The sequence below is a fragment of the Mytilus edulis genome, chromosome 4 (assembly GCF_963676685.1).
Source record: "Mytilus edulis chromosome 4, xbMytEdul2.2, whole genome shotgun sequence".
Taxonomy (NCBI): domain Eukaryota; kingdom Metazoa; phylum Mollusca; class Bivalvia; order Mytilida; family Mytilidae; genus Mytilus; species Mytilus edulis.
Genome location: NC_092347.1, coordinates 21311344 through 21326510, shown reverse-complemented (window position 1 = coordinate 21326510; position 15167 = coordinate 21311344). Strand labels below are relative to the sequence as shown.

Genomic DNA, 15167 nt, shown 5'->3' with positions numbered 1-15167 from the left:
TTAGGTACCACCTTAAATATGAGAATCTGCTTTTTAGGTAATGAATTATCCAAATTGATAAGGCTAGTAACTGAAATTGAATAGTTTCATAAAAATATGGTTATCAAAATTTCTAAAACTGGTCAGAAGCAATATAAATGTACACAAAATTAATGTTCTTATGCAATTTTATTTGTTCACAGTATCTCTATCCCATGTGTGGATTTCTGTCTCCACAGTATCTCTATCCTATGTGTGGATTTCTGCCTCCACAGTATCTCCAGTACTAGTGCTCCACAATATCTCTTTCATATATGAAGTTGTTAATTCATTCACTCATAAACGTCCTCAAAGATTACGATCTTCCTCAGTAATTCCATCATGTCCAAATATTTTTCATCATTCTTTAATATACATCCGACAAGTATATAATCAACGACTTCTATATTAATCTTTCATTATCCTATCAAAGTGCTTTACCACCAAATTATCAATAGCTTAATATAGATGAAAATACTACAGTGGTGCACGTTTCTTTTAAGATCCTCTCTTAAGCATATTTGAATATGTTTCCACCATAGATTTTGTTAGAGATGGTTTCTACTGTAAGTAAAGCTTGTCTAAAATGTTCCATTGTTACACAAGTAGATTCCAGACTATCAGTCAGTGCATGTAGAGCAGCCTACAGAGAAAACAATTAAAGTGATTAAAGAAATGACAAAATCTTAAGTTAGTCACTCAATCATGCAAGAGGTTGTTGGTTTGAATTCTGGTAAGGTAAAAAAACAAAGACTTTTAAATTGGTATTTGTTGCATTAAGGAGTAGGAGCAAGACTGAATGGCTCAGAGTCAGAAAAATGTGTCTTAATAGGGTGACATGGCTTCCTGCAGACATTTACCTTGTTAACTAGCACATTAAAAATTCGGATCAGCATGTTGGTCTAGTTAAAAGAAGGGAAATATTCTTATATCTTTTATATTTTCTCGTCCAAAATATGCATTTAATTTGTGCAGAACATTAAGCAGCCATCTATCATCATCATCATATTAGTTTTATATTTAATTTGATACTTGTAAGTCAATTACTGATAATCATTGGTTTACATTTGGGCTCTCTAGCTTCTATCATCAATTACTGATAATCATTGGTTTACATTTGGGCTTTCTAGCTTCTATCATCATTTATAAACAAGAGTGCCCACTCTGAAATGTCTCTCCTTCTTTTCTGATAATGATTAATCTAATACTGAAAGTCTTTATTAAAGGATCATATATACTTGTCCTTATGTATTATTCATCTAATTGAGGTTTAAAAAGGTGAGATGAATCCTGACAGACTGATGTGTACACCCTTTAAATCATGCCATAGTCCTACAAAACAGAAATAGCTGACTGCCTATAGGAACAGACCTAACATATGCTAATTAACCATGAAAATAAGTTCAAGTAGGTATCAAAGATACCAGGCTTATAGGTGTAACGGTTCATTCAACCTATGCCAACATTTTGAAATTTAGGTATAAAATTGTGTGAAAAAACGTTGGCATAGCTGGAATAATTTTTTACAGATTAAGTGTTATAAAAACAAAAATTAATTAGGGGCTAATCAATCTACAACCAGTTTAAACGTAGCGTTAAAGAATACTCAATATACATTTTTTATACAAGTATTAGTGAAAATGTAGGTAATTGGGTGTGTTGAGGATCTCTATTTCACAAAGGAATTAGTTTGTTAATTTCATAAAGACTGACTCATGTAAAATATCTATTTTAAATGTTCACTATTAATTCCAACACATACAGAGAATAAGATGAATTTCACTAATGTGATTGTCTCAATAGTCACACTATAAGATATAATGCTACATCTGCACAATCAACTGGTGTCATGTTCAACTTAATCCTTGAGTCTCTAGTATCAGTTTCGCAAAACTATCTCAGGAGTAAGACATGTCTTAGGATGTTTTAACAGCATATTCTAGTCTTAAGTGGGTTTTACAAAGTGGTCCTTAATTTGGACATCTTTTAATGTTCGTCACAAAGTAATGACTCCACGAGAGTTTGTTTATAAAAATTACTCATTTTATATATTAATTTTGCAAATTATCTTATATGATATTATCTTATTATCAATTTGGATGATGGAGTTTCAAATTAGAGACACAAAATGTAACCATAAATCTCACAACTCAATATAATTAATAAAAAAAAACACGGGGAACTTGCATTTTTTAAACTAAAACAAAGTAAATAAATGGTGCATTGTCCCACTGGAAAGTTGAACCAAAAAATCACTATTTTTTTTAATTTATTTTAAATTTTATATTCTAAAATTACTTTGATTTTAAAAAAAATCTGTTGAAGTATGTTATATTTGTATATTTTGTTGCTTGTTGAAGTATGCTTCATATTAAATACAACAAAATAATGAACAAAAATTTAAAATTTGCACAAATGAAATAGCTTTTTTCTCTTTTTTTCTCAAGTATTGTTATATTTAAGCGTTAAATTTTAGAAATTTAGTCTATTTTTTATAATTTTTATAATAATATTTAGTTCAACTCAATTTTTCTAGTATCAAGGGTTTTATTTTACAATTTTTGTCTTCTAGAATTTTTTTGATATTTCCATTTTTACTACAACATAATTTTGCAAATTACTTTATTTTTGTTTTGAATTTTTAACTAATTATGAAAAGTAATATTTAATGCTAAAATATACTGACTGTATTTTACCTTTTATTAATTAATATTTGTTATAACAACACCTTTTGTATTTCGTTTGTAGGCATAGGTTGAATATGTTTTTATCAAATGTTGGCATATGTTGAAGACACCGGTGTAACACCACTAATTCAGGCCCGGTCAGGAGGCACATACCAGAAAGTAGTACATATTTAACACAAAATAGTTCCTACGCATGAGTGTAACTTTTGAAATGTGTAGAATATTTAGGTATTCTTGGTATCAAATGAAAGCTGAAGGACTGGTGATCATTGTAGAACACTTTTGGACTTTTAATTTTGAATATTAAAAAAACTGCCACAAATTTTAAAAGAGGGTACATTTTGTCTGATTGTCAGACCTGAAGTACCTGTTTTGGTTCATCCGAAGTTCCGGGAACCAGTTCTTTTTTATATGCCATTAAAGGTCTGTTGATTTTTTCAGTACAAAACACCATAAAGTGTTGCTTTGAAATGCAATGATTGCCACTTTATTTGATCTTAAAACAAAAGAGGTGTACCTGCTTGAAACGGAAGAATTTAACATAGAAAACAATGGGACCATGAATTAGTGGTGTACTTCCTATAGTCTTAATATGCCAGACCCCATTTTGTCTTACACATCAGTGATACTCAGATCAAAATAATCATAAATCCAAAGAAGTACAAAGTTGAAGAGTATTGAGGACCCAAAATTCCGAAAAAGTTGTGCCAAATACGGCTAAGGTAATCTATGCCTGTGATAATGTAGCTGGAGACATTTTCACTTTAAAATCCAATACCTACCTCTCTACATAAGTTTTGTAGGTCAGCACCTGAGAACAAATTTGTGTTCTTTGATAATTCTTCAAAGTTCACATTTTTCAGTGGCATTTTCTTTGTGTAAACTTTTAATATCTCAAATCTAGCCTAAAAATAAAAAAGAATTCAAATTTTAGCTGAATATCATATCATTGAAATAATGAAGTCTGAGTAAGTCAAAAATCAAAACAAGATTATCTCCCTTTGATCATTTCATATTAAATTTCTTTTTTTTTCATAGGATGGATGTACTTCCCTATTTTTAGGCTTTGTTTCTATCTTTTTTGAGAGCTCTCCAAATATTTTAACAAAGAATATAGAAACTTTAAGAGTCTCTATGAATTAAAACTTGGGCATTTTATCTGGAACCTGTAAGTATACACAAAACTTTTAATTTTAATATCTGGAAAGAGGTGTATTTGATGAATGGACTATAATTATAAAATTCAACCTATTTATAAAATTGGTGGAAAATAAGAAATAATATAACTTAACAGTATATTTATTCAAATTCTTATACAAAAATAAAAATAAAATGTCTGTGCTGAGTTATCATGGTTATTATTATCTGCCCTTACCAATAGATTTCAAGTTTGTTGTGTTGTGTTAATGACATTTTCTGTTAATGTAATATAATATCTGTACATATTTTAATTGATGAACATTTTGGAATCCTTATATTTCCTTTCTACTAGATAAAGATATACAGTGTAACCTGTGTAATGTTGGATTAAGCAGGGTGTCGGAATACTCAGGTTTTTTCTGCAAGGATAGGCATATTATTGGACCTTGAAAATGGCAGGTGACAGATTATACAGGTTACACTGCATTAATTAAGTACAACCTTGTCCATATGTGTTATGAAAAGTACAACCTTGTCCAATATGTGTTTTGCAAGATATGAACAATCAGATAAAAATATTTTTTCTTCATTATTAAGTTTAGACATGTAAATAAAGTGATAAAGATTAACTCAAGAATAATCAAGATGATAACCAAACCTTGTAATTACCTCTTCATCAGGTGGAGGTACATAAAGTATTCTGTCAATTCTCCCGGGACGAACCAGTGCATCATCCAACAGATCAGGACGATTAGTAGCTGCTACCAACAGGACATTCCTGTTTTCTGCTTTGTAGGATTTTCCTTTCTGTAATTTTAATCAAATAAGTGAATAAAGCGTTTTTTAAGAAGTTATTGGAGATGTTATTTATAGAATAATATTCAACGAGTGACTGAACAACACATTAATTCATGAATGCCCATAGCACATGAGTTAATTATCAGTGTTGTTCAGTCACGAGTTGAATATATTTTGATATTTTAATTCTTTGATTAGTTATTCTTTTTATTACATTGGCAAATGGCTTTTTTTAATGAAATTAATGTAAAAAATCTGAGAAACCTTATTTTTTTCTACACATTCACAATTTGTTTTGATCGGCCTATTGTTGTATGACGTCAGAGGAGTTACATTACCACCTTTATTTCACATGTGAAATTATTGTTTTTTATTTCACTGGGAAATCAATGTCAATGTAATAAAATGGTTTTTATTTTACTTGTTGTGACTTGGGTGGATAGTTGTCTCATTTAATTTTTGGTATGGAAGTTAACCCCAAATTCAAAACTTCAACAAAGTACACATTTGTTATTTGTTTGTATGCAAACTTTGAAAAACCACAAAAATCAAATATCGATGAAAAACAATTTTTCATGAGTCTATGAAAATTGATATCTACATAAAATAAATGAATCGACAGTAGTTGTAGAAGTGAAAATAAAAGATCTTATTCAGTATTGACTTTGTAGATACTCACTGCTGAATTACTGCTAGTTATCTCCCCATCTTTAACCTTCTCTGATGTATGAAGTTTATCGTCCAGTTTTATCCCTATACCATCCATTTCATTCAGTAAAGAGGAAAGAACTCTTTCTTGTACTCCTCTGTTTGACGAAGTCTCAGATCTTTTACCAACAATAGAATCAATTTCATCTAAAAATATGATAGATGGAGCTGCTGCTCTGGCTTTCTGGAAAACCTGGGAAAAAAACCAAGAATGTATGTATTGTCATGAAAAGCATATCCCCTCTTTCATAAATCAAAGGTATATAAAATAAAAGTAGTCTGACTGATCAGAAAACACACTCACTATATAACTGATTGTTATTGAACCCGTGACCAAATATTTATTCATTCTGTTCTGACATTTCTGAGAAATATGTGACCAAAAGGTTAAGTTCATTGAACATAAGTATCAGCATTAAGAAACTAGGTATCTATTAGATCAAATGTTTCTTTTATACAACTGTATATTACCATCTGCCATCAACAAGACATACAATTATTTCATGAGTCATTCCCCTTTCAACATTGACATTATACTAGAAGTCATTTTACTGATAAAAGAAATTATTCAAATTATTTTAAAACTTTTCAATATACATGATATAGGCAGTCAAAATAAAATGTAAGTTTACAAAATAAAATACTTGATGGTGCAAGGCTTGTGATGACCTTGTGATGAACTTGTGTTTGAACTGTTGGAAGACAGAGCAGGACAAACATGCTTTGTTTCCACATAAGGAAGTTCTCAAATGATTGTATCAGTCATATATGTTTTTTTTTTATAGGTCTTGTAATCAAAATAATACTGCTGTTAACTTTTACTATTTTCAGTTTATTTAGCATACCGTCACTTGAAGATCAAAGTATCTGACAGATTGGGAAATTGCTCACACATTACAACTATTCACTGATACACTCAGTTCTGACTAGAAATGAAGTCATTTTATTCAGCAGTACTGAAATAAAGTGCCACAAAAAAATTCAACATATCAAAATAATTAAAGCATTGGCAAACAGGATTCAAAAAAGGATCACACATTACAACCTGCCACTGTGAGGCACATAGTGACCAAGTCTTAAGTCTTCCTGCCACTGTGAGGCTGGTGACCAAGTCTTAAGTCTTCCTGTTAAGCAGAATTTGAGAAAAGTGTGACGTTTTTAGAATTCATTTCAACATGTTGAAAAATACAAATGTTTCAGCAGACAGGTAGTAGGTGTTTGACAGATCTAATAAATGCTTAAACATTTCAACTCATCACTGTCAAGCTACTGACAAAGTATAATGTCTTTCTGTTGATGTACTACTTGAGAAAAATGTTAAGTTCATTTGACATATTAAAAAATTCATATTGTCAATATACAGGAAGTGTGTCAGACAGATCTTAAAATTGCCCACACAATACAAATCATCACTGACAAACTGCTGATAACAAATAAAGTTATTCTTTCAAGTAGTACTTGGTATTATTTTGAGGGAAATATATGTGATTGACAATTGACAAGGTGAATGCAATTTCTAAAGCAATATCTTTTGTAACGTTGAATTTGATTGGAACATCTCACATTTTCATGGCATTAATTCACAATTGATGCTATGAAAAATATGTGCAAGTGCAATCTACATAATACAGATTATAAATGTATGATTTAAAGTTGTTTTCTGTCATTTTCATTAGAATGGAGATAACTGTATTGTATTTTTAGCTCTAACAGCATAAATTGGTGCTGTTTGAGCTTAAAATACAATACAGTTATCTCCTAAATATATTTACATGATAAAGCCCCCAAATTTTAGAGTAGGAATATTATAGTATCATGAAATGTGTCTGTTATCAATCAATTTAACAAGTCAAATGCAACTAAATATAAATTACCTCATTTATCAACCGTTCAGAATCCCCAACATATGGTGAGTATAACTGGGCACCACTCAGTGATATAAATGTGGCATTGACTGACGTAGCTGCAGCTCTTACTAATGTGGTCTTACAACATCCAGGGGGTCCATACAATAAAACACCCTTAGGACATGGTAATCCCATTCTTTGAAAAGCTTCTGGGTGTTTTATTGGCCATTCTACTGCCTGGAATGAAAATAAATATTAGAAACTATGGTAGCAGTTTAACTATTGATAGAATACTACTTGGAAAAGCATTAAAATCCCGGGGATAGCTTGATTCAGTCACAATGGTAATTCTAAATACATGTGCATTGTATGAATAAAATATAGTTACTGATACATTATGTATTGACAGGTTAGGTTAAAGCTGAACTAATGTTTGTGTACTAAATTAAAAATAAATAAAGGTACTGTTGAGTCTACCCATACATGTATTTTTTTTATATTACAAATGTTTTATAAAAAGAAGTGAATCAGATTGCTCTTTGTAAGTATCAAAAGGGATAAACATGGGATTTGCCTTAAATAGTAATGTAGATTTAATACTAGCTATGAGTTATCTCCCATTGAACAATGTTAGCTATGAATTATCTCCCATTGAACAATGTTTTAGAAATGAGTAAGAAACATCACACAGCTTAATATACTTTATTTCATTGAATAATGTCAGTAAGCATCAAATACTGATAAAAAAACCAATTTCTAATTATCAATTATTTACTTATTATACCTTAAATATTCATACTTGTTCATTAATTTTTTATAAAATTGAGAATGGAAATGGGCAATGTGCCAAAGAGACAACAACCCGACCATAGAAAAAAAACAACAGCAGTATAGTCTTCTTAGCCGCTTTGTTCTATTGTGTCATAAAGGTCATTATGTATTCAAGAACTAATACATTCTTAAATTATCATTATTTTTTTCGGTTTTTTGTGGCCCTGATAAAGGTAAATCCAGAAGAGTGCTTTGGATGAGCTCAACTTATAGAGTGTTATTCATTTACATATAGGAATTACATGCAGGTGAAGTTAATCATCAAAAAGCAAGCTCGACCACCTTCAAATACCGATAATTTTTTCTTAATCCTCTCCAAATGTGATAAAATCTATAATATATCTTAGTGACCTTTATACAAACAAAAATTTTCATTTCAAAACTTTGCAATAAAAATTTATTAAAAAAAATAAAGTGTTGAGACATTTTTTTGGTCAATTAAGAGTTGCATTTGATGGTTTATTGTTTTTTTTTTTTTTTAAAGTTTAATTTTCTTGATTTTAACCAAGTATTGTAATATTATCAATCCCTAAATTTAGTGCACATTTCAAATTTATCATGCATAAATTTGCCCCAACATGACTTTGGTACATGATATTCAAAAAATAAAAACGAGTTTCCCATTTGATGAGTTATCTTATCATAAATGGATACAAGGTTAAAAAAATTCTTGCTTTTTCTTGGTTCTTTTGTGAACATTTTTTAATGAGAAAAAATACAGGTAATAACAATTTCATATTTGGTTGGAGTATATGAATACCGGTACTTACAACAAATTAACAACATGGCATGGCAGATGACTCACATAATGAGCAGGATCTTCTTACCCTTCTAGAACACCTGAGATCAATCCTGGGTTTTATGTTGCTCAGTCTTTAGTTATCTATGTAATGTTTTGTGTTCTGTGCTGTTTGTGGATTTTTGTGTTTTCACATGGCTTTATCTGATAATTCAGAGTACGAGATTAAACACTGAGGATTTGTTATTATTCCTTGGATACTCATTTTTGTGGAATTTGTGATTACAAGTGAGCCATAAAAACTAAGTCTTCAAAGAAATTATAAATGTTTTATGAGATTATATGCTGACTTTGTTTGATAAAACCAGGAAATTGAATATCCACAAACATGCAAGTTTTCTTCAATCCTAGAAAATTTTAATCCATGAGAATAAATTAATCCACATTATCCCTTTGATATCCTTTGCATTTCCTTATCATTTCAGTAAAAAGTGATTTTCATCTTCTACCTCAGCTGATTTACATACCGGTACATTACAAACTCGTTCATCAGTAGGTACATTTGTAAACCTAAATATCGCCCTTTTTCAATTGCAAAATATGTGCACTCAATCTTATTTTACACAGAGATGACCTTTCTAATTTATTACTAAAGTTCTATTTAATAAGATGCCATACTGCTTAAAATCAATGTCATAAATACATGAAGCTATTTACAAAGGAAATATAAAACAAAAACTACATAAAATGAACTTTTGTCTTCATTTATTATTTAATGAGTACCAATTTTTGTGGATGTCATGGGTACATACATTTCAGATATTTTAATTTTCAACAAAATAATATTTTTCTTCATTGTTACTCACTAATCTTAAGGCATCGACAGTAACATTGAAATGTTCTATGCATATATACTAATTTCAAACTTTATTTCAAAGAATTGACTTCCGACAATGCATTGGTATATTATAAAAGGTTATCTATTATAAGTCTCAAAATTCTGGTTAGATAAAAACAGTTGGTGCAACTCAGGACTACTAGATAAGCTATTTTGACGTTTATTTTCAAGAATTGACTTCCAACAATGCATTGGTATATTATCAAAGTTCATCTATTATAAGCTGGAATTCTGGTAAGACAATTTTGACGTTTATTTTCAAGAATTGACTTCCGACAATGCATTGGTATATTATCAAAGTTCATCTATTATAAGCTGGAACTCTGGTAAGACAATTTTGGCGTTTATTTTCAAGAATTGACTTCCGACAATGCATTGGTATATTATCAAAGTTCATCTATTATAAGCTGGAATTCTGGTAAGACAAAAACAATCATTTTGGTACAACTCAGGACTACCAGCTGAATTGTTTACATGCATTTTTAGCAAACTGTCAAACTAAGGGTATATTGATGGCAAAACAAAGAACCTCCCAAGATCTTTGTTTTTGAAAACAGCTCTTGCAAAACAATCCTATGTCAAGAAATAAGGAATGTAAACAAAGTTTGTGGTCAATGACAAAACTTGTTTTCATGTTAAGTATTGTCAATTGTATATATTCTTAAAGGTTAAGATTTTAAATGTTAAGGCCATGTTAGTTTCTTAGATGTATACTAAGGTCAATTAACAATCTAAAATATTTATTTCTATATATAGAATATTTATTTTTGGAAGGAGAAAGTTAAATATGGAAACATGCAGAGACAAAAATAAAAATAATTAACAACTCAGAAAACTTGAAAGCTGAACAAACTCAATGTCTACAACTATCAATCATACCAAATTGTGAAATAACTCAAACGAGAAAACAATAAACTATAAAACAAATCATATGGAATTATCATTGTTTAGGCTGTTTAAATGCTCTTGAATTTATAGGTATAACTAAACCTCATTTAATAAGATGCCATTTTGTCTAAAATCAATATCATAGTACATGTAATTAAAAAAAAAACACCAATATTTCAAATGTGTGTAGTGCCTATTAACAATTTATACAACATGCAAACACAAATATTTTTAATATTAAATACCAAATATTTTATCACTTGACATGAAAAATAAATACAACAAAAGATAAGTGTGAAAGAAAATAATAAAACCCTATTATTTATTATCACTCTTTCTCATAATATGTAACACATTTCTTAATCTATTAATATATTGTAGCGGGTCGAGGGTTGGTAGCGTTTCTTTACTGCCTGTTGCCTGGTTTATCGGATACTGTGACTGCTATGCGGAGGTCAATATATACTGCTAGACTTCTGGTAGATAGTTGTATCACTTATCAATCAATATTCAGCTCAACTGCCGCCGTAGTCTTGTTTGTATAGGTTACGATAGCAAAAAGGGGGTGGGGTAGGTAGCCTAACTAGTTGTATAAATGGCGGTTTGGCGTTTCAATAAATACAAAGTCGTATCTCGAACTTAATATGTGTAATTTAATAAGTTAGACTGACGAGTTATTCAGCATACATATTTATACGATTTATATAACAATAGTTTAACAAATAACTGCTATAACAATACTATGTTTTACCTACAACTTTATACAAGAACGAAATATATAGTCAGTAACAACTGGTTACTTCTCTGGTACCTGTGATAGTTAAAAAGGGGGAGGGGCTGGGGTAGCTCTGGTTCAATACGGGCAAGTGAACTGGACTGGTAATAACTAACAGTACTTAATAAATAATCAAAGCATATACTCCTTACAGATCCTTACACGAATTCAGCATAAATGGAAGATTTAAGTTAATATATTTAAAGAATATATGTATAGAAGAAATTAACAGTTTATAGTTAAAACTACGGTTTCTGCGGTGTTCCGCAATCGGCGGTACCGTATAAATATTCACAATGAACTTTCCTATTTAGCAAGCGTGATTCTAATAAGCTTTTGTAATAAAAAGATCTAGAATAAATATAAATAATAATCCTCAAAATCCTAAAATATTAGAACCTAACCTTAATAAAATAACTGGATATCTAAATTCTATATTTCTGCTAGTTTGTTTATAAATTAACAATATGGCTGCCCAGGAGGAACAAGACTGAATAAGAGAGAATGTCGCGCATGAATTTATAGTACACGACACACTTTGGACACGATTTGGACACACTTTTGACGTTTCTAACGTCAAATGACGTCACGACACAAACTGCACTGTAAACATACGGGGACTTTTATAAGGACTTTGTAAATAAACAATGGCGGCCCCCAGGGTTGAAGTGACCCGTTAATAAAAAGGGATAAAAGCTACATGTCTCGGAGACTTATGATCGTTGATACCGGTATAACTACAACAAGGAACCAGAGAATCACGTTAGTTTTACTTGACTGTAAGTTAAATGTACAACTCGTACATTAAAATGGTAAATTCTACACTTGTCACATACATCATACAATTATAAAAATATATAGTCTTTGGATTTGTCCCCATTTCCCGTATCATTTGCCTTTCCATCTATAATAGTATTTACATTTCATTACACAATATAAAAAACGTGACCCACAAAAGACATGATCAAACATGAATAAGTTAGAATTACAAATCCGTAACATTACCCCCACCTTTGAAAAACTGTTCGTCCTCGAACATGAATACTTTATCTTTATCTAAGAATTTTCATCTATATGTTTCATGTCTTTTAAAATACCCTATATATTAACAATAAAATTACATTACAAACTAAAAATAATTTCCTTAATACAATTATTATAATCTAAAAAGAAGTTCCTGTAATATGTTGCACTGTGTACTGGTGTCTTCTGTGGTTACTGTCGCCTGGACCCCATTGTCTCTTATTTCTCTATTCTCTATTATTGCTTCGACTTGGTTGTTACATGTATCTTCTTCTGTTTGAGTTGCTGTATTTCGTCTTCTTCTTACTGACGGGTCGGGTATCCATGTACTCTTCAGTACGTATACGGTACCATCTGGAAGAACAGCCTTCTCTTCCTTCAATAACCCGAGGTACCCATCGGGTACGACACGGGCATCAATGTCTGCTGTTCTTGCCCTAGACCGGAGCCTCCTTATCAGTTCGGCATCTTCACCCGACAGGTAGCTTGATGGGGGGGAGCATAACTGGAACCTTGGGTCATTTAATGTCTCTTGAGTGGGGACTCCCAGGTGGCTCCAGTCATACAGCCTCCCTCTACCTGTGGCTGTCATCTGAATTCTCCTAGGGGGGTAGAATTCAATTTCTTCTCGAAATTCCACCCGTCTCTTGTCTCCATCTATCCATGGCATCTCTGGATCATACCCCTCGACCATAGGAGGTGGACTGGATGGTGCTTCTGATATTTTAGAGTGGTCCGAAGTTGTTTTGTCGTTCCTTTCCATGGTACTTGGGTTTGTTGGCACTGGGACTTGCTGAGCTAACTGGGGTGTTGACTGTGGCGCAACCGTCTCTGCTAAGTATGGCTGCCAAAGAGAGCTTGTACTGATGGTAACCGGCAATGGCTGAGTTGTCTGTGAACTGGTTTGTACTGCAGCTGGTTGCGGAGTAGCTGTGAAATATGGTTGTATTTGAGGAATTGTGGTGCTGGTAACCGGCAATGGCTGAGTTGTCTGTGCACTGGTTTGTACTGCAGCTGGTTGCGGAGTAGCTGTGAAATATGGTTGTATTTGAGGAATTGTGGTGCTGGTAACCGGCAATGGCTGAGTTGTCTGTGCACTGGTTTGTACTGCAGCTGGTTGCGGAGTAGCTGTGAAATATGGTTGTATTTGAGGAATTGTGGTGCTGGTAACCGGCAATGGCTGAGTTGTCTGTGCACTAGTTTGTACTGCAGCTGGTTGCGGAGTAGCTGTGAAATACGGTTGTATTTGAGGCATTGTGGTGCTGGTAACCGGCAATGGCTGAGTTGTCTGTGAACTGGTTTGTACTGCAGCTGGTTGCGGAGTAGCTGTGAAATATGGTTGTATTTGAGGAATTGTGGTGCTGGTAACCGGCAATGGCTGATGTGAATGTGATGTGGCCTGTACTGCAGCTGGTAACGGAGTTGCTGTGAAATATGCCTGCATAAAAGAATTTGGGTTGATGGTCACTGGCAGTGGAGTTGTTTGTGGAATGGTCTGTACTGCCGCTGGTTGTACTGAAACGTCTGGAACTCGAACAGGAGCGGTTGTTGTGTTGGGAGCCGTTAGTGGACTCGGAACTGTATGGTTCGGTCTAGGTCTATCTAGCAAACTCAATAATTCTACAGGACTTCCTGTCTGTAATGGTCTTCCCAGGAACAGCATCTCTTCATCTGGGGTTAGATTAAATGTTGGCATGTCCACATAAACTGGTGTTGGGCTTCTGACAGGCGTCATCTGGAAGTGGCTGACAGTTGAAGTCTTTGGCTCTACTGGTGTTACTTTATTGGCAACTGACTTAATTTTCTTCTTGGTTACCTTTTGACTTGTCTTCTTAATACCATGCCGTCTCTCTTCATGGAATTTCAAACGGTGCTTCACATTGGCTGGAACCTCGTATTCACAGTACTGGCACTGGACAAATTCCGAGCCATGCGCATACCTTGTATGCCTCCTCAAACTGGGTTGGTCCTTGTAGGTTTTGTAACATATCTGGCAAGTCTCCATCTGCAGAAAAGAAGATAACTATCGTTAATACTTATAACCAACAACTAGTTTTGGACCATCGGGGTATTGAACCAGAGCCATGGGTATTATCAGTATAACAGGGTAAGTATTTTACAGGAAAATCATAAATTAACATAACTTAGTAAATCAGTCACATCTGGCATACTCTAGATAAACAGCTATCTGCTCTTCACCTAAAACTGTAAAATGATTTGTTCGATTTCAATATTTAACACATAAAACCATCTTGTGTCTTATATACAGCAGGACTATATGTTACAATTTAGTTATAGGGGCTGTAACGTTCCGGGGGCTTAGTATCTCTGGTACTCTTTCTAGTAATATTTGTTTTGTCTGTTTCAGGTTCAACAGCTGGATCTTTTGAGTCTCCTTCGTCAAGATCATCTTTGCTCTTTTGAAGCCAGTTGTTGAAGTTGCCAATAAATGGCTTCAGTCTATCATGATGAAGGACCCTGTCTCTTGAATTCGGTGAACTCTTCACCTTGTATATTAAGTCTGTATATGCCTCAATAATGAGGAAAGGTCCAGTCCACTGGCACTGCAGTTTTGGACTCTTACCTTTTGTTTTTGTGGGGTTAAAAACCCACACTACATCACCTACGCTATATTTTCGCGCATTTATTTTATGGTCATATTGTCGTTTTTGTCGGTCGCTGGAGGCAATCATTTTATCTCTAGCTAAGTTATGTACCCTGAAAATATTGGACTGGAGTTTTTCTAAATACTCATTACTACAGTCAGTTATGTTTTCAGTTTGAGGATGTGGACCGTATATCAAATCTATCGGAA

The 15167-nt window shown here is 32.7% G+C and overlaps 1 protein-coding gene across 1 annotated transcript in view; it reads right to left on the bottom strand.

The window, feature by feature from the left end:
- Positions 1 to 149: 149 nt before the first annotated feature.
- Positions 150 to 15167, bottom strand: part of LOC139519200 (ATPase family gene 2 protein homolog B-like) — a 28961-nt gene continuing 13943 nt past the window's right edge. The window contains 6 exon segments of the mRNA XM_071311101.1: positions 150 to 579; positions 581 to 661; positions 3488 to 3610; positions 4515 to 4652; positions 5323 to 5544; positions 7226 to 7435. Coding sequence (XP_071167202.1) covers positions 517 to 579; positions 581 to 661; positions 3488 to 3610; positions 4515 to 4652; positions 5323 to 5544; positions 7226 to 7435 — 837 coding nt within the window. The 3' untranslated portion in view covers positions 150 to 516.